This window comes from Alosa pseudoharengus, unplaced genomic scaffold (assembly GCF_046254945.1).
Source record: "Alosa pseudoharengus isolate Yale_2024_CS ecotype anadromous, Long Island Sound unplaced genomic scaffold, YU_APseudo_1.1 YU_APseudo_1.1_scf_4, whole genome shotgun sequence".
Classification (NCBI taxonomy): domain Eukaryota; kingdom Metazoa; phylum Chordata; class Actinopteri; order Clupeiformes; family Clupeidae; genus Alosa; species Alosa pseudoharengus.
In genome coordinates this window covers 43372365-43397433 of record NW_027468774.1, presented here as the reverse complement: position 1 = coordinate 43397433, position 25069 = coordinate 43372365, and the positions used below count along the sequence as shown (strand labels likewise).

Sequence of the window (25069 nt, the reverse complement as noted above, 5' to 3'; positions counted from 1 at the left end):
GGTGCACTTTCACCTGCAGTATGTATTGCCTATATTGCCCTGCTAATGGCCCTCTTGACTTCAGATAGGTGACATAGTTGTGCTGAGTCACAGGTGCCTGCAGTTGTAGTGATAGACTGTCATACTATAGGCTCATTATGGAGATAACATGCTTAAAGTGCAACTCCCTTCATTTGTAATTAACAATGGTGTGACTACTAAACGGTTGTGTATTTCACGAGTGCCTTTTGGAGATAGTACCTCACGCAGTATCCTCAAGACTGGGTTAAGATGTAAGTCATAACAAGAATAAATAATGCTGGATAAGATTAATAATAATATAAAAAAAAATAGCATTTTACGGAAAATCCACAGCAAATCTTCATAGAGGTCCTAAAGAGCAAAACTACTGTAGGCCTCGCGTGGGCAAACCCCAAGGGCCACATGGGCGAGCCCACATAGCCCCACAGTAAACCCACAGCTATCCACAGTGGGCACGCACATGTTTGCTGGGTATTTGTCAATTTGTTTGAATAAACCGTTTTAATCCCCCCTCCATCTTGTTTGTCACACAGGGGAAAGATACACCCCACGTAGGAATGCATATAGTAGCCCTCTTTTGTCTCCCCAGTCTTGCGAGTGTTGAGGTATATACAGGCCTTCTGTGACACACCACACATGCCACTCACTCTCTAGTCTAGTGTGAGCAGAGAGCCATGGATTTGCCCCGAGTGTGCCTGGTGTGTCCTAGCCTAGGGGGCAGCCGTGGCCTACTGGTTAGCGCTTCGGACTTGTGACCGCAGGGTTGCCGGTTCGAACCCCGACCCATAGGCACGGCTGAAGTGCCCTTGAGCAAGGCACCTAACCCCTCACTGCTCCCCAAGCGCAGCTGTTGTTGCAGGCAGCTCACTGCGCCGGGATTAGTGTGTGCTTCACCTCACTGTGTGTTTCACTAATTCACGGATTGGGATAAATGCAGAGACCAAATTTCCCTCACGGGATCAAAAGAGTATACTTATACTTCGCCTGGTGTGTGTCCTAGCCTGGCTTCATCTATCAACTGCTCCCTGCTCAGCTTTTGCATATTCATGAACGCATGCACTCATGCGTTCATAACATGGATGTATGAGGTCATGAATAGTATGGCCTATAGACGCCATTCAAATCCTCCAACATACTGGGAAGAGGGAAACGCTCTCATTGAAAGGCAGCTATTAAGGCCTCCTGATTTGCTCAAAAGGAGTGGACATAACTCTTGTGCGTTCAACTTTATTGTAATAACAACAGGCAAGCAAACTTAAAACAGTATCATACTGACCACACCCTGTGTAGTATAGAATCAGCAAAAGTGGGCTAGATGGTGACCCTTAATACAGCATATGTGACATGAAATTCTGGCATGTAGAATGGTACTCCTCCTTCATTTTCACCAGGGCAGAGGTTGTCCTTTGTAGTCCAGAAAACCTCCGTTATGCTTCTCAGTCAGGGAATCCATGACGCGCAGCATACCACTGACACTCTCACGGGCGTCTATCTCCCCCTAGTGGCAAACAATAAATCACATGCAGTCAGACTGATGGGGTTCTCTCATGGGCAGCAGGAAAACAAAGGCAAAGACAAACACAGGACAGTGACCTCTACAGATCTGCCAGCTTGGGGGCATTCATTCATTTTGATTTGATTTGAAACACATTCATGATCATTAAGCATACTGTCTATTTAGCATACTTGGTATTTAAGACATTTAGCCAAATATGTCTCTTGACAACAATAGTTGATTTTTCAGATTGTTAGTGTATGTTTTTCAACATTTATGTTCATTATTATTGATTTTAACATTAATGATAATGAACATTGTTAACATTATGTGTTCACATTAATAGTCCAATGATTGGTTGGTATCATTAACAACAGCACGTATGAGAGAGAGAGAAATTACTCAATCAGTATATGAAGGAAAGACAATGTCTTTCAATGACAGTCTTTCTAGTTTGATCTCAGCAGGACGATTAATATAAATTTGAAGGAACTGTGTACCAGAATCTAGTGACAAACTATACGAGATGACTGTTGAATAATAATTGGTAATGTCCATAAGTGTTGGCAGAGTGACTAATCCAAAACAACTGAATCTATTGTGGTAATATTCACGTTTTTATGCCATTGTCAAGAAATGTCACACTCATGTAAAAGCACATGCATTCATAATGAATAAAGCCAACATACCATTTATCTAACAATTACCTCTGAAACCAGCAGGTTATAGACCATGATTATCAGATTACTTGATGAAGTGTAGTTGACTGATAAGCACAAGATTGTATGGTAACTACTCACGTCTGCCCCCCCCATGTCAGTTCGCACCCATCCTGGGTGTAGGAGTGTAAACAGGACCCCGTCTGCCTTGAATTCCTGTGCTTGGCACACTGTCAGCATGTTTAAACCTGCCTGCATGGACAGAGAGAAAGAGAGAGAGAAAGGCTTTATATCTGATGTCATAGAAGGCAAGAGTTGTGAAATGATTAGTGGGAAAGTCATTTGCAGTCATGGCATGCATGCATGACAGTCATCTTTCTGCAGAAATGAACTCTTAACTTTCTGACTAGATGGGAACACTGCCATGAAAGAGTGTCAATACATTGTGCTCGCTGTTACCGTACACAAACTGTAGTATTGAAGCTGTCAGTACCTTGCTTATACGATATGTAAGTGCCAGAGTTGGGAAGAGGGAAATAATTTCAGGGGCTTTCGTGATGCTGGACAGTATTGTGGAGATATTTATCACAGCTGCCTTGCAACAGGACATCCCTGGTTTCCCACTGCTCTTCGCCGCTTCGCGCAGATATGGCAGGAACTCCTGATCTCACACAAGAAAAGAAGAAACAGAAAATAGCTGAGCAAGAAATAGACACCTAAGGAAACCAACACCTGCACCTTTTAAAATGACTAGAGAAAGCTATTTTGCAGCTATCTTAATGTTAAAGCACCACATCATCAAATCCTTTTGAGTCACCTTAGTAACCATCATGGTTCCAATGACGTTGGTTTGGAAGGTGTCCTGCAGGTCTTTGAGTTTAGCGGTTTGCGTGTTGTCATACGGAGCCACGGCAGCGTTGTTCACCAGCAGGTTGAGTCCATCCTTCCCCAGGACTGAGCCAACCTGCTTGGCAGACTCCTGAATGCTGGACAGGTCAGCAACATCTGACAGAAACAGTGATTAAGTTAATGGGTTTGATCCATTTTGTCCATAAACAAATAACATATTAGCCCCAAATCTCCACTGTAGGCCTAATCACATGTTGGTGTATGTGTCGTGAGAGAAAGTGGATTAGAACATTATGTCCAATATTCCAATATGTGGTTTAATGTTCTGCATTTCTCATTAGTGGGTCACTTTGATACTAAAAGTATGATTTTATGTAATGACTGTATGGTATTTGTACTGTCCCTGTGTATATCTGTGTGTGACTGTGTTTAGAGATAAGCATGCATATTATGACTTTGCAGTGTTTCACTGTTCTGCATGGCTGCGTCAGTAGCTATCTGCTCCGGATTGCCAGGCTGCCACTAATCAGGGTCTGATTCAGTGTAGTCGTAACAATGTAAAGCTGGATAAAATAGAGAGATGAGACCCTTACTGTTCTACAGAATAACAAAATGGTACTAAAATGGTAGATTATAGCCTAAATGTAAATGCTTTTTTACCTAGGCGAATAACATGAATGACTCCAGGGTGCTTCTTGGCCAGCTCCTGCAGACTCTGTAACAAGAATGCAAGAATGTGCACTTTAACACACAAGCAGGAAACAGTAGCAAACGCTTTCGCTAGCTTATCACCTTAAAACCTCTGCTGAACTCTCACCTGAGCCTTGGGGGCGCTAGGATCACGGCAGCAGGCAAAGATCCTCCTGCCAGGACACGGCATCTCCGCCAGCTGTTTGACCATCTCCAGCCCCAGGCCACGGTTGGCCCCGGTGATCAGAACGTTGCAAACTTTTCCTGCCATTCTCTTGTTGTCTCAGTCTGACTCTCTCTCATACACTCCTCCCTCCACCTCAGTATTTATGGTCTAATAACACTCTAGTGTTGGTGTAAGACCGTGGACACTCCTTCTTAGTTCTTCAGATATAATGTTACAAGCTGAGACATAGGCTCTTGCTGGGTGGAGCCAGTGGTTGGGCGGGAAGTTGTTTTTATGCTACTGTGACTCTGTCACATCACTATGGAGTTGGCATACTTAGCGTGCGGCTGAGTTAATTTGTGACTTCTTTTGGAGTGATCTTAACTGAACTGCCACATCATAATGATGTGGCAGTTTAGTGCATGTGTTTGTGTATTTTAATTGTGCCATTGAGCAGATAGTTACAAATTTGCAAAATATACACTGACAGAGATGAAGCGTCATCTACACCACAGATCAGTTGAATGTGCATAGAAACTTTTCTTCAGCCGAACAAAGAAAACTGATGTAATTATATTTGGTAAAAAGGAGGAAAGACTTAGGGTTGCCAAAAGGGATTAAAGCAAAGATGTTAACAAATCATGGTATCTTAATTGACAGTGATCTATTGCCAAACAATATTGCTTAGAGGTTTTACGTCTTTTATGAATGCATTGATTTATCATGTAGATTACTGCAATGTGCTTTTCACAGGCCTTCCTAAAAACACAATCAACCAGGGTTGTATTTACAGGTGGTCTGGGGTAGGCATTGCATTGGTAAAGGGTGAACAAACACTAGATAAATAAACACAGGAATAACCTGTGCTAACGTGCAGCCCAATCTCTGTCAAAACCTCCCAGACTACATTTTACTGCCATGGATTGCCAGCAGCAGGTTTCTCAGTCATCTATATACAGTATGTCGTCTTTCACACAAAGGTAGTTAAGTTCTCAAGCAGACAGATTGACAAACACAACACTACACATGCACACACACTGACGCAGGACCCAGAGAGAGTGTTGATTAAAGGATAATTCCGGTATTTAGCACTTTGAGTCCCTTTTCTGCTTTGTTTTGGCTAAACTAGAGTGGTGGTCACTGAAATTTTGACGATGGGTCCTGTCTCAACTTTCTGACTCGTTTTGAATCACCTTTGACTGGCTGGCTATGGGCATGCACAAACATGTCCTGAAAACAACCCTTAACGTTCATTTTAAAACTGTTTTATTTGCCATTTTGTAAAATCCCATTGATTTCTGTTGGAAGACTCATTGCTCCCTGATATCACTGCGCTACCGGAAACGGAAAGGGGGTCTGTTTACGGTTGTAGTCTTTCCCCCGCGAGACCTTCTTTTACTGTCTATGCTTCAGACTCAAATATTGAGCAGAAGTTTATACACGGTTGTCAGGTATCTGAAAAAATAGTTCCACAATAGCAAATAACATAGATTGAAATCATACATTGCGCTGATTTGTTTTTAATAATCAACGAACACCACCACTAACCACTCGGTGAGTTGCACAGTTTTGAAAACGAATGTTAAGGGTTGTTTTAAGACATGTTTGTGCATGCCCATAGCCAACCAGTCAAAGGCGATTCAAAACGAGTTAGAAAGTCGAAACAGGACCCATCATCAAAATTTCGGTTCATCCAAAACAAACCAGAAAAGGGACTCAAAGTGCTAAATATCGGAATTATCCTTTAAAGGTGGCAAGCACCTTGGCTGACAGGCTGAGAGAAAGTTCTACCATTCGTGGGACACTACCCCAGAATTACAAATATTGACAGACTCCTTCCACCTGTAATTCTACAGTGAGTACAGTTATTGACCTTTTAACCACTTTTGTGATAAATACTGCTGGTGTTAATCTACATGAATTGTGCTATTGGCTTGATTTTGTGTTCATAATTCAATTTCAATTTAATATAGAGCGCGAAAACATTGCACATGTCTCATGGCGCTTCACATAGTGTTAAACAATCAGAGAAGGCCCATGAGTAACAGGGGCAAGGAAAAAACTCCCTAGAATTGGAGATGCATGTAGGAAGAACCCTCGAGCAGATCCACGGCTCAAGGGCCTGACCCATCTGCCTAGGGTCAGTACAGAACAGTAAGGTCTGTTTACATGATAAATTAATAAGTTAGTTAGGTGTAGATAAAAGAACATGGTGTTTATAACCACCTGAGGTGTATGTTACAAAGAGGTGGGATGGTTACATATCCAGTATGATAATGCATGAATCTTATTTAGTGTCAGAAAGTTCAAATAGTCCAGTGTAGGAAATGAATTGTCCAAGGGGATTAGGAGTTGTCATAGGGGAATTAGAGGGGCGTTAGGCTGCGCGGGCCAGGAATCCGTCGTAGGGATGGGACTTCAGATGAGATGAGTGAGATGATGGCCAAACACAAGGATGGCTGATGACTGGTAATGGTATACCTCACAAGTGAGGTAAGGGGGAAGAGAGAGATCAAAATGGTTAATATCAATAAGTATATCATTGGTACTATATAGTGTTATACCATAGTGAGAATAGGCAGAGAGAGAGAGGGAAGGGGAGAGAGGGGAGAGGAGGGGTTGTACGGCATGACGCATGAAAAGTCCATGACAGCACTATGCTATAGCAGCATAACTAAGGCATGGCGAAGGGTAGTCAACACCAGCGCAGGTATGGTCAGTGACCACCGTCTCATGCATGACTGGGGTGCCAGTCACACAAGGACACAGCAGGGGGGTCCATTACAAAAAAACCTAAGGTGGTTGAAGTTCCACACTGTACTATGGGAGGCACTAAACAGGTATGTTTTAAGTCTAGACTTAAAAATAGGTAGGGTGTCTGCTAATCGAATAGAGGGAGGGAGATTATTTGATAGAGGAGGGGTGCGCTGTAGCAAAAACTCTGCCTCCTACTGTAGTTTTTGAGATTCTTGGGATTACAAGAAGTCCAGTATTCTGTGATCGTAGCGGTCTATTGGTTGTATGGGACTAGGAGATCTTTAATATATTCAGGTGCCCGGCCATTTATGGCTTTGTATGTTAGAAGTAATATTTTGAAGTCAATGCAACTTTTAACAGGTAGCCAGTGTAAAGATGCTAGGATGGGGAAATATGTTCATATTTTTTGGTCCTAGTGAGTGTGCGAGCAGCTGCATTTTGTATAAGCTGTAAGCTCTTTAGACAGGTTTTATTGCAGCCAGCGTATAGAGCATTGCAATAGTCTATCCTTAAGGTGACAAAAGCATGGATTAATTTCTCGGTATCTGGTCAGGATAAGGACTTCCCTATCTTTGAAATGTTCCTTAAATGGTCAAATTAAGTTTTGGTGATCTGTTTTATGTGATTATTTAGTGATAGGTCCTGGTCAATTAGAACTCCTACTAACTCAGCAGAATAACAAATGTACAGTACACACAACATGTTGTTTTCATCAAACTTTATTGCATGGCTTAATAGTCCTACATTTAAACATACGTGCATTTAGCATATTTTTTATCCAAAGCGACTTAGAGAAAGAGAGCTTTTAGAACAGTAGTATAAACATCTTTACAACAAATATTTCATTTTGATGCTTGAGCTGGATGGTAACCAGACAGATGAAGTTGCAACATGGGGCGCCGTGAAACATTGCTCATTCCTTCATTATCACCAGGGCATTGGTTGTCCGTTGTAGTCCAGAAAAGCTCCGTTATGTTTCTCCGTCCATGACACGCAGCATACCACCAACGCTCTCCTGCACACAAGTTTTACAACGAGCTACAAATTAAAAAGAAGAAGATAATCTCTCAATATAACATGCATATAAAACATATATAAACAATAATACACCTGAGACCCCACAAAATAACAACTTGATTAATAAACTAGATGTACCGCATAGCGGTACAAAATATGACCGCCGCTCAGTCCTGTAGGCCTACATCCATTTCGCGAAAATAAATTAATCAATTTGTCTCCCATCTTCTACTCCCCCCACTCTTGAAACTTTTGTGTGTGCTTGTTTGGCATGTGTGTTTGCGGGCCGCACAGAAAGTAGCCTACTGGCTCTGCAAAGGTGAATAGATTTGTAGCACTTGCCAAAAAATGTGTAGCATTGTTATAAAACCTTTAAACTCTCTAAACAATCACAAGTAGGGCAGTTCATCACAGTCCATCCATTGTAACTGGACTGATGAAAGGTACACCTGTAGGCTACATTGTATTTGGGAAAAGCAGAAGGTAGCAGCATAATGTATTTATTTATTATTAAACAAAACAATCCCTGTCAGATCCATGCAGTTTTCAACAGCTATCAAGAAGAGAGGTCATGTCATGGATTTTTGTGAATGTTTCTTCTTCTACATATGCAAGAGTTTAGTCATCTAGTTCATATGATATTCAACTTAATTGTCAATGCACAAATTAAATACCAGTAGTCTAAAACAAAATGCCGTTTTACCCAGTGGTGCAAATAACTGACATGTCCAAAAGGGCCTTCATGAAATGCGTCTCTAGATACACATTTTAACGTTTTAGCTGCTGTCCGTTATTGTTTGTGCAAATATAGGCTGATTCATGTTCCCTTGCATTTTGCGTGAGGTCCATGGTTAGTCTGGCTTTCGCCAGACCAAGCTCAATCTTTTAAGAAATAGAAAAATAAATCGCCGGCAGATCAGACTGGGTTCACCCAGCCTAGTCCATGGTAGGCGCCCGATAGAAATATTGTTTAATTTTGCGATTGAGATATCCACGCACTGGCGCCCCCTCTGCGACGTTCACCCCCCGGTTTCAGAGCTATTCTAAATGCAAAAATGCATAGAGGGAGTTATGACAAAACCGTGACTGTTAAACTATAAGCTATATAAGGTAGGCCCTATGCTAGGCCTATTACACAACATATATTGTCACTAGGCTATGCTGGCGACCCAAATAAAATCTCCTTTGGGAACCAACAGTATCAAGCGGACTTAAGCTGCCACCTCTTGGCGAAAAGTTAATAGTTTTGCATATCAGTAGTAATACATTTCACGCAGCTGCGTGAATCACGGAAAGCGCGAATGAAGTGGACAAAATGGGCCATAATGAAGAAAGTGTTATCATTGTTTGGATACTTCACACACACATGCTTTTCAATCGCATAGACTACAACTACCAAGCTGGAATCAAAGCACATCGACTCCCCTCTCACACCCCAAACAGGCACTTCGAAGAAACAAAAAGCGTGTCAGTCTCACGGTAGGCTATAGCAAAACTGTATCGGACCGGTGTAATGATGGTACTAAATCATCCATCGCAAAGAATGATTTTTGTAGCACGTGCAACAAATATGTGTAGGTACAGCCCTGCCCTGGATACAGTACATCTCTCAACATGCGCTCTAAAACATTTGGTTTAAATGGAGATGTAGATCATCACGGGTGCGTTAATAAATCTACATTGCGGCGAGTTGACACAAATTATTCACTTTGACGAATTTATGTTTCAGTCCTAGTTACTTTACTTTGAGCCATGCTCTTCCTTACTTGAATCACCTTTGAAAATAGAGGATTGAAGTAGCCTAGTGGGTGTTTGGGAATTAACGTTAACTCAGATTCAGATGCTTTTTGAGACTTTGAGCAGAAATGTCCCAGCCAGGTGTTTAGGATGCATCATAGACAGGTTATCTTTCAGGTAGCCTATATATTTTCCATTAGAAAACCATCACGTTAGCGAACGTGTTGTGGCTAACTCACTTAGCTCCTGCTAGTAGCCTATGGTCATAAGAGAATGGGATGACAGTCGAAAGATAGAATTAGTGCTGTTATAAATTTGCTTGGTAGCCTATAACCGCATTTATGGTTTTCTACAAATACATAATCAAATTGGCCTCCATCACTCAACCAATGCTAACGGTAACATTATTTTACCTACCTCCTAGGCTATAACTTACAAGATTAACGTAGCCTACCTGCAGTAAAAACCAAGCATGTCCGATAAACATTCTCAGATTTATTTAGGCTTCAAGAAGAAATGGGAATTACATTTCATGTGGAAATCATCCTACCCTTGTTAGACGTTCTCTGCGGTAAACTACAGTGTTGTCCTTGTCTTTCCAACCCACTTTAGATTAACTTCCAACAAAATTACGTCTCACTGCAACGATGCGCCATCTGGTGGACAAACGACTACCTAACGGCAATACTGGAAATGCAGCCAATTGATGATGAATATTTGGTTTTCCTTTAATCCTACTGAATTTGTAATTATGTATCGGCCGTTCTAATTGCCAATACCGGTATGTGCGTGCCTGTGTGTGTGTGTGTGTGTGTGTGTGTGCGTGTGTATATGTGTGCACCACCATCTATAGGCCAATGAGTGTACAGTCACTAAATGTACACATAACTTAATTTTTTAGACCCCCCCCCCCCCCATGAATGAAATTCTACAAAACTTGGCATACCCCCAGAGAATGTCAGGTTAATCATACACATAAAATTTGGTGCAGTTCTGAACATCTTAACTAAAGAGAGGGGCGATTAAAGCAGAATGATATTACATTTTCATTTTTTACCGGGGGGGTGCAAATCACAAATGAGTGATTATGGGCTAGGTTGATGTGGGCCCTTGAGACCAACAAACATACCATACAAATTTCTTCATCCTCGGTGCCATGGTTCAGGTAGTTATTTAGGAAAAACTTTGGGTTTCGGGGGGTCCAGCGCGGAGGGGGTGGGGTGGGGTGGGAGTGGCCCCCGGGGACCAAACGAAATTTTTCCGTAAAAGTCTAGTGGGGCTACATACCCACCAAATTTCATGTGCCCCGGTGTTTCGGTGTCCCGGGTATCATTGACCAAAATTTCAGGAAGTAGACGACGGGAAAAAAAAAAAGATGAATAAAAAAAAACTTTGACAATCCCTATATGACCGCTTCGCTAGCTTCGCTAGCGGCGGTCATAATTAATTAAGACATTAACAGCCTAATTAATTAATTGTGGATCATTAAGTCCAGTCATGAACAAATGCACACTGACACTGCAGCCTTGTAACCAAAAACTGTAACACCATCGGTCAAACTATATCACTCTAGACAGACACTCACGTCTTCTCCCCCCATGTCAATGCGCACCCATCCCGGGTTCAGGACAGTAAACAGGACCCCGTCTTGCTTGAATTCCAGTGAGTTACAGACTGTCAGCATGTTCAGACCTGCCTGCGTGGGAGAAGGAGCAATAGTTCATTTCAGCAGCTGATGCCACAGCAAGTAAGAGTGTTGCAATAATCCATGGGCAGGTAGCTTCTGGTCTAATAATCTGGAGTGCATGCAATACAATACAATTTTATGTAAACATTCAGTTTTCTGTTAACTTTATGGAAAGTTAACATTGTAAAGAATATTAAATGGGATATTGAATACTATACAAAGGATATTATTTTGTTTCTTGTAGAAAACCATGCTTGTCTTATTACATTGATATTACTTTACCTTTCAATAAACAAGAAAGGTCTTTCACAATATTCTGTTCTTTGCATATCTTTTTGCAAACAGAAAACCTTGTTCCTATCTATCTGTCTGTCTGTCTGTCTGCCTATCTATCTGCTCCACAGCTAAATGAAGTAAGTGTCATTAATGCCTCTGATCAGCTGAATGAAGTGTGCCTAGGTGTATATCCACAGATGGCATCACTCAGAAAGTATAGTTAAGGGAAAATGGAAAACATAAGCTGCTTTCAGTAATAGGTGTAAGTCCGGATGTTCCGACCGCAGATGCCAAGTGGTTGGGCCGTATATCTGAACAACCAGGGGCCTGTTGCACAAAAGCAGAATTAAGACATTCGGGATAAGTTACTGAGCTGCGCTCAATGAATCCAAAACACGAGCGTACAGGCTTAATTGGTTGCACAACGAGCAAGCCAGGATGAGCAGACACGGATTCATCCTGGATAAGTGCGCGCTCACGGCTCCCTCAAATAGACCCCGCCACCGATCACAGATTCACTGATTCACCATGGCAACTAGACATAACCAAAGATTGTTAAGGCGGAGCAAGATACTTCGTCGTAGTTCATGTCTATGGGCACGAAATGGGGATCGCATCCTGTCTGCATAAAGAGGCGTGTCGATGACGTATTGATGAGCGTACGTTGCAACCCGCCAACAGCAGCGGCATAAATAACCGGCGCACACCTGATATAAAGTCGATTTTCTCCAGACTGGAATCCTCAAAAATGCTAAAAATGTACCTGAAATGTTCACAAGGGTTTGAGGATCATGAAAAGTGCCCGAAATTCACATTCCTAACTCTATAGAACTAAGACCTTAGCATATGTGGTAAAATTCTGAGCTATGCCCATAGACTTCAATTGAGCAGTCGCTGCCTCTGCTCTGCATAAAGGGGGATTTTGACCCCCCCCCCTCGTGCGATACGGGTTCCCGGAAGTGGCTCCTGATGAAGTATCTTGCTCCGCCTTAACAATCTTTGACATAACTAAAGCGGCTTCATTGCTTCTTCCACGGTGAGAAGTAGGAAGCGATAGCCTTTTCACAACAGCAGCAAACAGCAACACCTCTGTTTAGGAGAATATTGCAACTAGTGCCGCGACCACCACGTGCGAAATGGTTAGGCACTCCCGTGACGTCACATTGTTGCATGACAGGTCGGAAATGGCGATATGTAAAAGTTAATTAATGATCACAAACGTTTAAATAATGACAGTGGGTCTAGTTATATGTGATAACAATGTGTAGTGGGCAGTGGAATAACTATTGGTTTCCGTTTGTGATGACTGCTGACTGAGATAAGGGATGAGATTAAATAGATCCTGGAATTTAGCCTGGTCTGGAGCAGGCTAGCTCCACAGAATAAATCGCCATGGTAACTTATACCATAACATATCCTGCTGCCCCCTATCCCGCTTTTGTGCAACTGGATCACGGATAAATTGAGCCAGGATAACCAAGATATCCCGGCTTAATCCCTTATCCTAGTTTTGTGCAATAGGCCCCAGCTATTTGGAATTTCGAACTTAGCCGGCTCTTACACTACTCCCCTAGTACATCCGACGGACATTATGTAAATGAGCTCGTGTCTGACGAAGCAAAGAACATGTGGAGATTCTGTTCATGTGCGTGTTCAACCACGTTCAACCTGTTCAACCATGCGGAGATTCTGTTCATGTGCGTGTGTATCTTTCACACATATAACCGCAAAATGTTCGCATGCTAGCATCATATCTGAATCACCCGAAAGGTCGCACCTCCGTTTGACAAAGCTCTGCATATACTAGCTACGGAGGACGTGTCTGAAAGCAGCTATAGGGAGTAGTTGCCCTCAGGAGAAAGACTGAGCACTCCTGGTCAGGAGTGATGCGATTCATGGCACTAGAAAGTATTAGAACGACTTCTGTCCTGTGATTGCCTTCAGTGAGCCAAGTGGGGGAACTGTGTGTTCATGCTATTGTAAGTATGAGGGAATCCCCCTAACCCTACCCCCTCCCCCCCCATGCCCGCCATAGCTTTACTGTGAACATAATGGATTAGTTGATCACTGTAGCACAGGGAATGATTGGACTCAAGCATATGATAAAAGTGGCTGCTGCCTGTACCTTGCTAATGCGGTATCAGAGGGCAGGGAAGTGAGAGTGCATCTCAAGACCGGTTGCCATGGAGGCCAGAAATGTGGAGATGTTGACCACGGCCGCTTTGCCGCAGAACATCCCTGTCTTCCCACTGCTCTTCGCTGCCTCACACAGATATGGCAGGAACTCATAATTACAGGATTGAGAGGAAAAGGTTAACGGAGAGAAAGATGGAGAGAGGCAGAGAGAGAGATCTATACCTCTCTCTTAGAATGGCGGTGGTGTGTAGTGGCTAATGAGCTGGGCTAGCATGCAGTAGCCAGAAAAATTCCCGGCTGCCAATGTTATGCCCTTGACCAAGGCACTTAACCCTGAGGTGCTCTGGGGAGACTGGCTCTTGTAATAATTGACATATGTAAATGGCTTTGGATAAAGCGTCAGCCAAGTAAGTAAGAATAAGTAAGAGACATTGTGTATCACCCCTCAAGCTTCCTCTTTTGACCATTACCTTGGTGACCATCATAGGCCTTATGATGTTGGTGTTGAAGGCATCCTGCATCTCCTTGACTTCCGTGGTCTGCATGGTGCCATTGTCCAGCACAGCAGCGTTGTTCACCAGCAGGTTGAGTCCACTCTTGCCCAGGACCGAGCTCACCTGCTTGGCAGGCTCCTTAATGCTGCGGGGGTCGGTGGTGTCTGAGCGAAACAGCGGCTAAACATCAAGTCTATCATTAATCAACGGCATCCTTAATTTCTTTAGGAATATTCTATAGTGGAAACGATGCTTCATGTGATTAATGGAGTATGATGATGCACTAGAGTTGTAAGAAAGTTCAAATGCTTTGTTAGCAAGGCGAATAACATGAATGACTCCAGGGTGCTTCTTGGCCAGCTCCTGCAGACTCTGTAACACATGAAAGTGTGTTCACATTAAAACCGCCAGCAGGAAACAAAAGCAAGAGCTCAGTTCTCTTTTCAACTGAGCTCTGCTGAACTCTCTCACCTGGGCCTTGGGAGCGCCTGGATCACGGCAGCAGGCAAAGATCTTTTTTTAATTTTTTTATTTTATATACTCTTTTGATCCCGTGAGGGAAATTTGGTCTCTGCATTAGTGAAACACACTCAGCACACAGTGAACACACAGTGAGGTGAAGCACACACTAATCCCGACGCAGTGAGCTGCCTGCTACAGCGGCGCTCGGGGGGCAGTGAGGGGTTAGATGCCTTGCTCAAGGGCACTTCAGCCGTTCCTACTGGTCGGGGTTCGAACCGGCAACCCTCCGGTTACAAGTCCGAAGCCCTAACCAGTAGGCCAGAGCACGACATCTCCGCCAGCTGTTTGACCATCTCCAGCCCCAGGCCACGGTTGGCCCCGGTGATCAGAATATTGCACGCCTTTTCTTGCCATGCCCTCTTTCAGTTACTCCTATTTGTTCTCTTAGGCCTACTCTGATAAGGACAGCTTAACGTCCCAATTATAAGCAGCTGAAGTGTTTGTTCAAGGCTGCAGTCATGTTTTCTGCAGAGTCATGGTCTCTAATGGGCGGGGAAAACCGGACAAAAGCTTGGATCGAGGGTTTGATCTTCAATGGACCGCATATTTTCTGCAGAGTCATGGTCTCTAATGGGTGAAGAAAACCGGGCCGAGCGAGGTGGGAAGGAAAGAGGAGATGAAGTGAAAACTAGACACTGGGCTCCAGCATGGATGTTGAATATGGAGAAGTATGTGGGCGGGTGGCTGAGGTTGTGAACGTAAACAGCTGTCAGTGCTACCCTCCTCCACACTCACACACACTGTTAGGAAGGGGGAAGATCAGAAGTGCGCAAGTTTGCCCCAGTGGTCTGTTTGTGTGAGCGGAACGGCTACAGTAAACACAGAGAGGGCCGGGCAGGAAGCAGTGGCCCCTGAGCTGAGGAGTGGGGACCCTTGGGAGAGACACACACCCACTGTGTGTGGCCTGGCCCGTGGGCGGAGAGCGACAGTCACATCACCATGGAGACGGCATACAGTACTTACAGAATTAAGTTAATGTCACTTGCGTTGTTCTCAGAAAGATACAAACTGTCAGTGACATTGCTATTTCTTGATGATTGTATATGTGTGTGTGTGTGGTAATGAGTGTGTTTGCACTCTGAAATAAACATTTGGAATAGCAGATGTGGCTCACAGAAAGAGAACAAAACATTGGAATGTCTAGAACATATTGAACAAATTGAAGAGAAATGAATGTTTCTTTTTTCCGTCAGATGTCTGTGAAAAGACTATTTCATCTGTGTTGAAAGATTATTAAACAAATCCTAATATTAAACGAATTTTCTTTAACAGAAAGGTAACATGTTGGCTAATACATCTTGACAATATCATTACAATAGTGACTGCACATATCACTCTTGGAGATCAGGGACTACCGTCGTATGAAACGAAACACCTCAGGCTCACTCCTGGGACGTGATTAAACGTTGGCTTCTCAGCACCGTGCGCTTTCACACTCAGCCAGTCATCCTTTCCATCCTGGCTCCCTGAGCTGTGATCACGTAGTAAGGCAGCGTTCAATCTGCACACCACGACACTAATGACGTCCCAGAGGACAGGAGACGAGGCGAGAGCCGACACTATTCAAATTGGCGCATCACCAGAATTCCATATTAGACCATAAAGTATACAGGAGCTTGAGACTGAAAACAAACAGTCTGATTTTGAGTTGCGCCTTGTGTGTATTTACTCTAAAAAGGTACAAATGGACTGAAATGGAAGAAAAGGCGAATATGTAGTGTGACACAGCACACGCCTGAGAAGTATGATCTCAAATAAGTGATTCGAATTTTGTTACTTGAAGGTTCCATTTGTTGATGTTACAACAAACAAACAAATAAACAGACACTTACAAACATCTGTCAATTAAATTCTAGATCTGCATTTGATTATTCCATAAAAGCCTCCCAAAGTAAACTCAGTTCTCAGTGGGTTAAGCACATCAAGCAAATATATGAAAGGAGTCATGCTTAGTACGGCAAAAAATACAACAACTATGTTGCAATGACAGTGACAGCATCAGGGAGACTGATAAATAGACTGAGCACAATGAGGGTATACGTGAGAATGAGGCTTCGCCACGCCATGGCACACGCTGAGTCACGCTGGTTGCACTGGTTTATTCCGTTTCACTTCACCTGAGAGTCCCTGCGAGAGTCGTAGCTTCCGAATTCTGTGTGTGTGTGAGAGAGAGAGATAGGAAGATAGAAAGGGGTTATGTGCAGTGAGTATTGGTGGATATATTTGCAGTGATATCAGGGTATTCAGATATTCATCACTTTCTCATAATGGCGCCCCTGATGGGACTCCATGTAAAGACCTGACAGTGGATGGCAAACATGTCGCACGGCAACGCCTGACACTCGACGACTGACATTTGCTTGCCCCCGTGGACATATTTCTGTCTGTTTGTAAAAACACAGTCGGGAGAGCAAGAGAGAGACAGAGAAAGTGTGTGTGTGTTTTTCGCCAAATTTATTATGCAAATATTTCCTCATTGATGTCAATGGCACTAAATGAAAGGCTGTATAGTGCAAGAGCTGGTACACATTAATATGACTGTGGGAACAGGCCGGATGTCCTCTCCTGACCTCCTCAGTGGCCACACGTATGGAGTCAAAATAGGGTCTTTATTATTAAGAGCTTGGGTAAAGATGTTCACATGTGTAATAAAGTTTTGCAGCTGTGCAAAAGAAGTTCTGTATGTGCAAAGACATTTCGTACCTGTAGAAATTTTTTCTTCATGTGTGAAAGAAATGTGTATTTGTAGAAATGTTTTGTACATATGTGGGGGGGAAATGCGGATCTGTAAAAAAAATATTTTGTACACGTGTGGAAAAAATATGTACCTGCACAAATACTTTGTATGTGTGTGAATCTCCTACGCGACGCAAATATTTTTACAGATCCACATTTCCCCACCACATATGTACAAAACATTTCTACAGATACACATTTCTTTCACAAAAGTACATACTATTTTTACAGGTACATATTTTTTTCACACATGTACAAAATATTTCTACAGGTACGAAATTTCTTTGCACACAGCTGCAAAACTTTATTACACATGTGAACATCTTTTCACAAGCTCTCAATATTAAAGACCCTATATTTTGACTCCATACACACGGTGTACAGCTCACTGACTCACAGCTCCTGCAAGGCCGGGGGCAGCAGCACGCGTGCGTACAAGCCTCAAACATGCAGGCCAACATCTACGATTTTAAGAGAGGGCTCAATCAAGACTGAGTTGGACAGAGAAGACAACAGTGGAATGGAACGACCTTGGCCACAATGTAAGCGTCCCCACTTCTGTAAACAATACACAAATAAACAAACAAAACCAATAAAAAGAGACATTCACTGATACTGCAGTTAAAATAGCCTGTTTTCATAAAAAGAGTCTTGTTTTTTTCCTCTGGGCACATTTAACCACATAAACATCAAAACCTGATTGAACGTTGGCTTTGAAGGGAGGTATAAACAACAAAGCAATTAAATAAACATGATCCAAGACTCTCCTTTGACAGCAATAGATAGATGAGATGCTAAAACGGTGGAAGGCAGACAATTACTTCCATTCCCCCATGGACAATTAATCTAGCAGACGTGTTCCTGTGATTCTCTCTCGTTGGTGGTAAGCACGAGATGCCTGTGGTTTGTAAGCTTCGCCAAGCAAACACCCTCCAGGACGTATTCAAAAACACAGACAGCACATTGAAAGAGTGTACAGGCTCAAGCGACAGGAGAAGAACACTACTGGCCGTCGATCGTCTCTCCGGGTTTGCAGAGACAGACTGCACAAAAAAAACGAACACAGAGAAAACACTCGGGAGGTTTGGGGTGGGACGCTTCCTCTCACACGATAAAAACATTTTGGCAGCGTGTTCCTTTGGCAGTGCAAGTCAGACAGGCAATGCTGGCTCTGGGGTGAACACTCACATGCACAAAAAACACTGATACGAATGTTTGTTGGTTTGTTTGTTTGCTTCCCACTTCTTTTTAAATGCACTTATGTGTCTCCAGGACCCTGGTCTTGGGAAATACAATGATGGATTTTAACAGAGAGAGTTAGGGGGAAAAAATAAGCTTCCAAAAAGAAGTCCATGCATTTCGTTTGACAAACGGGGGGAAAAATAGAAGAAACGTGGGCCTTCTTGTCATTCATGTTCTGTTTCTCTCGCTTTCTCTTTCTCTCTCTCTTGCCCTCTCTCCCCCAGTCTCTCTTTCATTCGCCCTGGCTGCTTGACGTGCTGTTGCGCCCTGTCCGTCTTCGTTCACAGGTGTGTGCTGTCCTGCGACTCAAAGCGGTGTCCCTCGGTCCTGCCGGCGCTAGGCTTGCGGCCGCTCCCCTGGTTGGGGACGGCGGAGAGCGGGTCGGGCCGGATCAGGTACCTGGTGAGAGGACACAGCTTTCATAGGGCACAGAGAGAAGAAGTAGTCAGTCAACCAACACACATGTTGTTGTTTTCTTTTCAGTATATCTGTAGGGCCTCATGCCTTTATGCAACTAGGAGATCTGGGTGTGACAGGACGTGAGTGGGTGAAACAGGTGGGGGCAGGACGGGAAACTGACCCGTGGAAACATCGACCCCTACATGGTCGGGATGCTTCTGCTTTTTAAAAAAAAAAAATAATAATAATAATAATAATAATAATAATAATAATATAAATATTCATATTTAAATATTTTAATTATATTATGTACTTTTTACATTTTAAACTATTGCCCTTTTATGGGTTTTATTTGCTATTAAATTTACTTTTTTATTTACTCTTTGCTTTTGTTTATGTAAAGCACACTGAATGACCCCTGGGTGCTAATAAACTTGACTTGACTTGACTTGACTTCTGCCACGGCACCCCACAACACACATCTGTTTTTGGACATTTACTAAATGTGTTGCACACATCAGTTTCTCCCAAAGGGAGGAAAATCTGCACTGAGAGTCAGCTCTTTTTGATCAGGCTCGTAATTGCACATCCATCAGTCCCATTAGTTTAGTAATTCACATGACTATGAAAGCTGACAAGCCTGCATAATTACTCTGGAACTGAAGACTTGGAAATAACATCATTACCATACCACAGCTCCACTATAGCAAATGCAGAAATCTACAGCAGTTTTAGATTTACATTTATATTTATATTTAGTTCAATGTTTGAGGAAGAGATGAGAGTGTCACATTGAAACATTGTGGAGAGGAGTGATTTTGTTGTCCCTCAGGGGTGTGTGAAGGGAGTTGTGTGTTTGTGTGTGTGTGTTGATGTTGGCTCTACTCACACAACGTCGTGCAGCTCCAGTCTAGTGTCAGGCGAGGGGTTGATGAGGATGTAGGAGAGCCTGTTGCATTGGTCAGTCATCCCGTCTGACAGAAAGTACATGCAGGGGACACAGGAAGCATGGAAGGCGTCACCAGTGAGAACACACAATGGAGAGAACAGAGGACAGTCCAGCATGTAGCGGCTCAGGTACAGACACCTCCACTCGGCGGCCATATTGTAACGCTTTTTGGGCATTAATCGGGCATCTATTTTGGGCAGAACTGCGTGTGCGCAAGGCTTCACGAATCACAACACACAACCTTGCTCCAGCTGTGAGATCACACCACATGATTGGCACGATGTATTCACAACATACCACATGATTGGCATGATGTATGAACAACATACTGCATGATTGGCACGATGTATTCACATGTCAACTTTTGTCGGCGGAAGGTGCGGGATATGTGTAGACGACTGCCATGTTTGCGTTACAAACTAACCCTATACATTTCTATGGGAGATTCTTTGAGTGCTGTGTCTCCTCAGTAGAAAGGCATGTTGAGAGTGCAGAACCCTGACCATATCTCGTAACAAGAGCAAAACAAGTCGGATCTGCTCCAAAACCAGATGTATTTTTTCTAAGCCCATGCTACACCTTTCCACTAAATGTCACGAAAATCGGGCTAGTAATTTTTGTATAGCCTAGTCCTGCTTACAGACAAGCAACCAAACATAGCACTAAAAAAGTCCTCGATGGAGGAAAAAGAATGTACAGTAGAGAGGAGTCTGAATGTATTTGATTATTGTCAACAGCAGCACTAGAACAAAGGAGCACAACCTGTGCTCAGAAAGATGGGCTCACTACAGTGAACTGTGCTGTGTGAAAGAAGCACACTAATGCACTAGGGGTGTGTGTGTGTGGGGGGGGGGGAGTGCTAATGCACTCAGGCCACATGGAGAACTGTCAATCAACTACTACTGCTGGAGATGAGGACAGAGATGGAGCAGAGGGACAAATACACACACACACACACACACACACACACACACACACACACTCACACATACATAAGCACACACATATACAAACACTCACACACACACACTCATAAACACACAGACAAATGCGCAATGACAAGGGACATCCTCACGCACACACACATACACACACAAATGGCAACATGTGGAAGGAACAGGAATTTACATAAACACTGAGGCAAATTGATCAGAATTTCATTCTGGGCTCTATCTTGGCGATCAGAAACGGATGGTCAGAGGTGCAAAGTTTATAGACATTAAAGGCATGGCCAGTCCATATTCACTAATTTGATGGCACGATTATGTGGTCAAACGTCGGGAGCTTGGCGCATAAGGGTTGTTCTTATGTTTCTTAATCAGTCATGGGTGTGTTTTGGGCGTAACATCCTTTAAACCAGTGGTTCTTAAACTTTTTGTCTGGCGACCCCCCAAAAAACATGGGCCAAGTCTCGCGACCCCCTTCTCTCTAACCGGCGGAACTTGGTTTCAAAATGTTGTGAGATGGGCCTTGGAAGCAGAGGCAGAAAATGTCTTCTCTCATAGGTAGGCTATGTCAACATCAAAGTTCCCCAGTTTGAGAACCACTGCTTTAAACCAATGAGAAGGACATCTGTCATTCCCTTTAACAGCAAAAAGCGCCACTTCAAACAGCACATCGGCATTTTGATAGTCAGCGGTGCATTTGAAGGAATCTGCTTGCACACTAGACCGACCGTATGGCAGTGGTTCTCAACCTTTTTTCAGTGATGTACCCCCTGTGAAATATTTGTTTAGCCAAGTACCCCCTAACCAGCGCGAAGCATTTTTAGTTGAGAAAAAAAGACTTAAAACAGAGCACTGTGCCATCAGTGTCTAATTTATTAAACTTTGGAACTGATAAACATACAAAATTCAAACATTTGGAAAAAAAACTATTTTGAACATTTTCAATTTTAATAATCCATGACTAAATTTATTGAAAATTTTGCAAATTATATGTATATTTTAAAATCTCACGTACCCCCTGGAGTGCCTTCACGTACCCCCAGGGGTACGCGTACCCCCATTTGAGAACCACTGCCTTATGGAACAGGCATTTACACTAAACCTTGCTTTACTAAAACCTGTTTGTGACTAGCAGAGCATAGCCTGCATGCATCTGCTCTCGTCTATTATTTGAACTCATAGGCAAATTGAAACTAACTTCACCGTGGTCTCATTGTCAGCATTGTCATGGTCTCTTTGTCAACAACAAAACAGTTCTACACAGTTAATTACTTTCACTATTGACTGACAATGGGTTACCATCGAAAACATAGCCTGAAAAAAGCAACACCCTAATAATGTTCGAATGACTAAATAAAAAACCTTAGGACATTTATCCTGCAGAGGAGTTGCTTCAGCTGTGCTTCATATGCTCCATTCGTTATAGACCAGGTTCTCCTTGGTCAGTGGCGTAATGCTTTTTAGATGGTGTAAGATAGCGATTTTTAGATAATGTGCTAGAGTCCACACCTTAAGTCATTAATTGGCACACCCCTGGGTGCATTGTTTAATAAAAGAGAAGTGCATGGCAAAAAATTTGAGTGTAAGATAGAAGCTTCGGTCAGCGCAGATCCATAGTCATGATGATGACAAGAGTGAAGAGGGCTGAGAAGAAGCTAGTAGCTAACCTGAATTGTCCAATTGTCATTGCTCAATCAAATCTATTAGTATTAATATTGTGTTTATTACTTATGTGTATTAATTGATTGCTTCAGATACACCGTATTCTACTCCTTAAAACAGCCATATGGATGTTCAATCATTTCATATTAATAAAAGTACTGTTAACACAGTGCATTGGCAAGCACAGTAAAGAGTACTGCTTCTTATTTCTTAAAATTAGTCTACCTTTCGAAGAATGTTAATTTTGCTTAAATATGCAATATATTTCAATTTAAAGGTGCCATGTGTAATATCCGCCAAAAAATCAATTCATACTCCACATTCCATAAAATATGGGGGCAGTATACCTCCAGAAAGTGAGTTGGTCTACCCTAGAGTAACAACCGAGAAACGTGTATTGCAGTTTGGCTGGCGGTTATGTTGCCCGCATACCGCCTCCCATGGCCGAAGCTGGTATTATGACACCTGTCGGGCTGTGGCTAGTAATTTAGCATGCTAATTCTGGTTGATATCTCTGCAGCACTATACCTTGTCATTTTTTTTAATGACATCATCGCCCTTATTTCTTCTCATTCTTTTGATGTGTGTAGCTCATTTTTTGGATATTTTTACCTAAATTCTTACACATGGCACCTTTAATAGTCCACGACTTAACAATTTAGTTTTGGCCCGTGGCCCTCCACCCCGATAACACACACACACACACACACACACACACACATACACGCATACACGCATACTCACTGAATCCCGACGGCGAGAGGCCCAGGTGCTTCATGCGGGTGCGCACCAGTGCATTGAGCTCCTGGCGCTCGGAGCGGCGGAAAAGCGTGAGCCGCTGCTGGCTGATGCGCTCGGCCGTGCTGCCCGGACCCTTGGAGCCGCTGCCCAAGCCGCGCCCACCCTTGCGGCTGAGCCGCCGCGCCCACTGCATGCTCTTGCGCCGCAGGAGCGGGTGCTCGGACATGTGCGAGTGCGAGGAGGACGGCGGCTCGGAGGAGGTGGAGTTGCGGTGCGGGCCCGTGCGGCACAGCAGCGGCTCTCGGGGCTCCCGCGTGTCCTCGTAGTCCTCCACCGTGATGGACACCTGCGACTGGGACAGAATGGGGGCAGCGTCACGCGCTGCACATCTCAGGGCTAAGCTACGCCAGGCGCGTAACTGTAGCGCTCCGTTCGTGTTTTGCGTCTGCTGCAACAATTAGCTTCCACTATAATCAATGAAAGTAGCTACACCAGATGCGATAGCGGCGCGTATGTTCGAAAAAAATTAGACCATTCTTCTAAAATGGATTTTACGTGTCGCGAACGGAACGCTTCAGTTACGTGCCTGGTGTAGCTTCCCTGTCACTGTGCACACATGATATTTTATTATGACAGGACAGCGAAGAGGCTGCCAGGAAGCGAGTGATAGAGAGACATGGGGTGGGATTGGGAAATGACCATGGTCGGACCCGAACCTGGGTCCGCGTGGGCTCCTGGACCCAGGTGTGGCATAGGCACTGCAGCGCCCCCCTCAGTGTGCATTCCTATTCAAGCTGTTCACTAAGATGACAGAGTGAAGATGTGTGCTCTTCAATAGACTTGTGCACTGCTACATAGGCATGAAAAGAAACCTGGCTGGATAATATTGTGATTTTTCAACACAGCTCAAATAGCAGAGAAGGGTGTTTGCAGTTCCAAAGTCACAGGTTTGACAAGAACGGAGCATGCATACTGGCAAAATTGTCTGCCTAATGTACTGGAAGCACTTTAATTAATAGTATTTGGTGATGTGATTGGTTTGACATGAGACACTGAGATTGTAACTAAAGATGACAGGCCCGTTCTAGTTCTTCTTCTGAGAAGTCGGACTTTCCTATACCTCGGAGACAGGTAGTTTCTGAGCTTCTGTGCGGTAGATGCCGATGGGGATATCTCCTGTGGACGAGCAGAGCTTCTGGTAGAGGCGCCCGTATGTGCGGATCCACAGGTCCTCCTCCGTGATCTTCATCTAGTGCATGGTAATGGTCAAACAGAACATACAGTAGCACGTTTAACTAATTCATTGGTCTGAAGTAATATTGTTTTAATATTAAACTGTAATCTGTATACTTATAAAATCAAGCGGCACTCTACTGACAATAATATGCATGTATGAAGGTACAAGAAGAACAAATAAAATGTTGTCTAGTTGTACCCTGACGGTTGTCTCCTTGAGTAGAAAGTACACAATACATAAAGTATATGAAGAGTTTTATGTACTCACAACACATAAAAAGCCAGACCCGGGCATGGAGTCAAGGCCAAGCAGCAGTCTGGCGATGGAGATCATGTAGTCTTTCACAAAGGACTGTCAGAAGTTGGATAATGTCATTTTGGAGGAGGAACATGTCAAACATATTAAAAGCCATCCACAATCAATATGAGAATTATAACAATGACTCTGAGAAGATGGTCAGTACCTGATAGAGTAAGGTGTCCAGCATGCTTACGCTAAAGACTTTCCCCGCAGCGAACGGCAGTCGGAACATGAACACCAGGTTGGAGCCTTTCTCCCTCTCCTTCTGTAGTGGGTGGAGGCAGAAGGGGGAGTGGGGCATGCATGGAGACACAAGGATGTGAGGTAGGTAGCATAAAGACAGGCACAAA

The 25069-nt window shown here is 43.5% G+C and overlaps 2 protein-coding genes and 1 pseudogene across 3 annotated transcripts in view; all 3 read right to left on the bottom strand.

Annotated features, from left to right (window-relative positions):
• Window positions 1-1232: 1232 nt before the first annotated feature.
• On the bottom strand, window positions 1233-4069 carry LOC143103350 (C-signal-like). The gene is made up of 6 exons (XM_076267189.1): window positions 3842-4069; window positions 3685-3739; window positions 2993-3180; window positions 2669-2836; window positions 2317-2427; window positions 1233-1519 (listed from the first exon to the last, which is right to left on the bottom strand). Exons 1-6 carry the CDS (start codon window positions 3983-3985, stop codon window positions 1406-1408), a joined length of 780 nt encoding a protein of 259 aa, XP_076123304.1. The 5' UTR covers window positions 3986-4069; the 3' UTR covers window positions 1233-1405.
• A 3454-nt stretch (window positions 4070-7523) lies between these two features.
• Window positions 7524-18656, bottom strand: LOC143102951 (uncharacterized; annotated as a pseudogene).
• kcnt2b (potassium sodium-activated channel subfamily T member 2b) overlaps window positions 17600-25069 on the bottom strand; it is a 65954-nt gene continuing 58484 nt past the window's right edge. For both annotated transcript variants that reach the window (XM_076266452.1, XM_076266453.1), the window contains 6 exons: window positions 24883-24984; window positions 24687-24770; window positions 24303-24431; window positions 23186-23534; window positions 19773-19857; window positions 17600-18883 (listed from right to left, as the gene is read on the bottom strand). In XM_076266452.1, coding sequence (XP_076122567.1) covers window positions 18766-18883; window positions 19773-19857; window positions 23186-23534; window positions 24303-24431; window positions 24687-24770; window positions 24883-24984 — 867 coding nt within the window. In that variant the 3' untranslated portion in view covers window positions 17600-18765. The remainder of the gene's footprint in view (window positions 18884-19772; window positions 19858-23185; window positions 23535-24302; window positions 24432-24686; window positions 24771-24882; window positions 24985-25069) is intronic.

What these genes read in the sequence shown, in the direction of transcription:
- LOC143103350 (XM_076267189.1), bottom strand. Translation starts at nt 3,985, where the DNA reads ATGGCAGGAAAAGTTTGCAACGTTCTGATCACCGGGGCCAACCGTGGC. An exon ending in CATTCATGTTATTCGCCTAG is followed by an intron (nt 3,181 to 3,684) that starts GTAAAAAAGCAT and finishes TGTTTCTGTCAG; the next exon opens with ATGTTGCTGACCTGTCCAGC. An exon ending in TTACATATCGTATAAGCAAG is followed by an intron (nt 2,428 to 2,668) that starts GTACTGACAGCT and finishes CTGTCCATGCAG; the next exon opens with GCAGGTTTAAACATGCTGAC.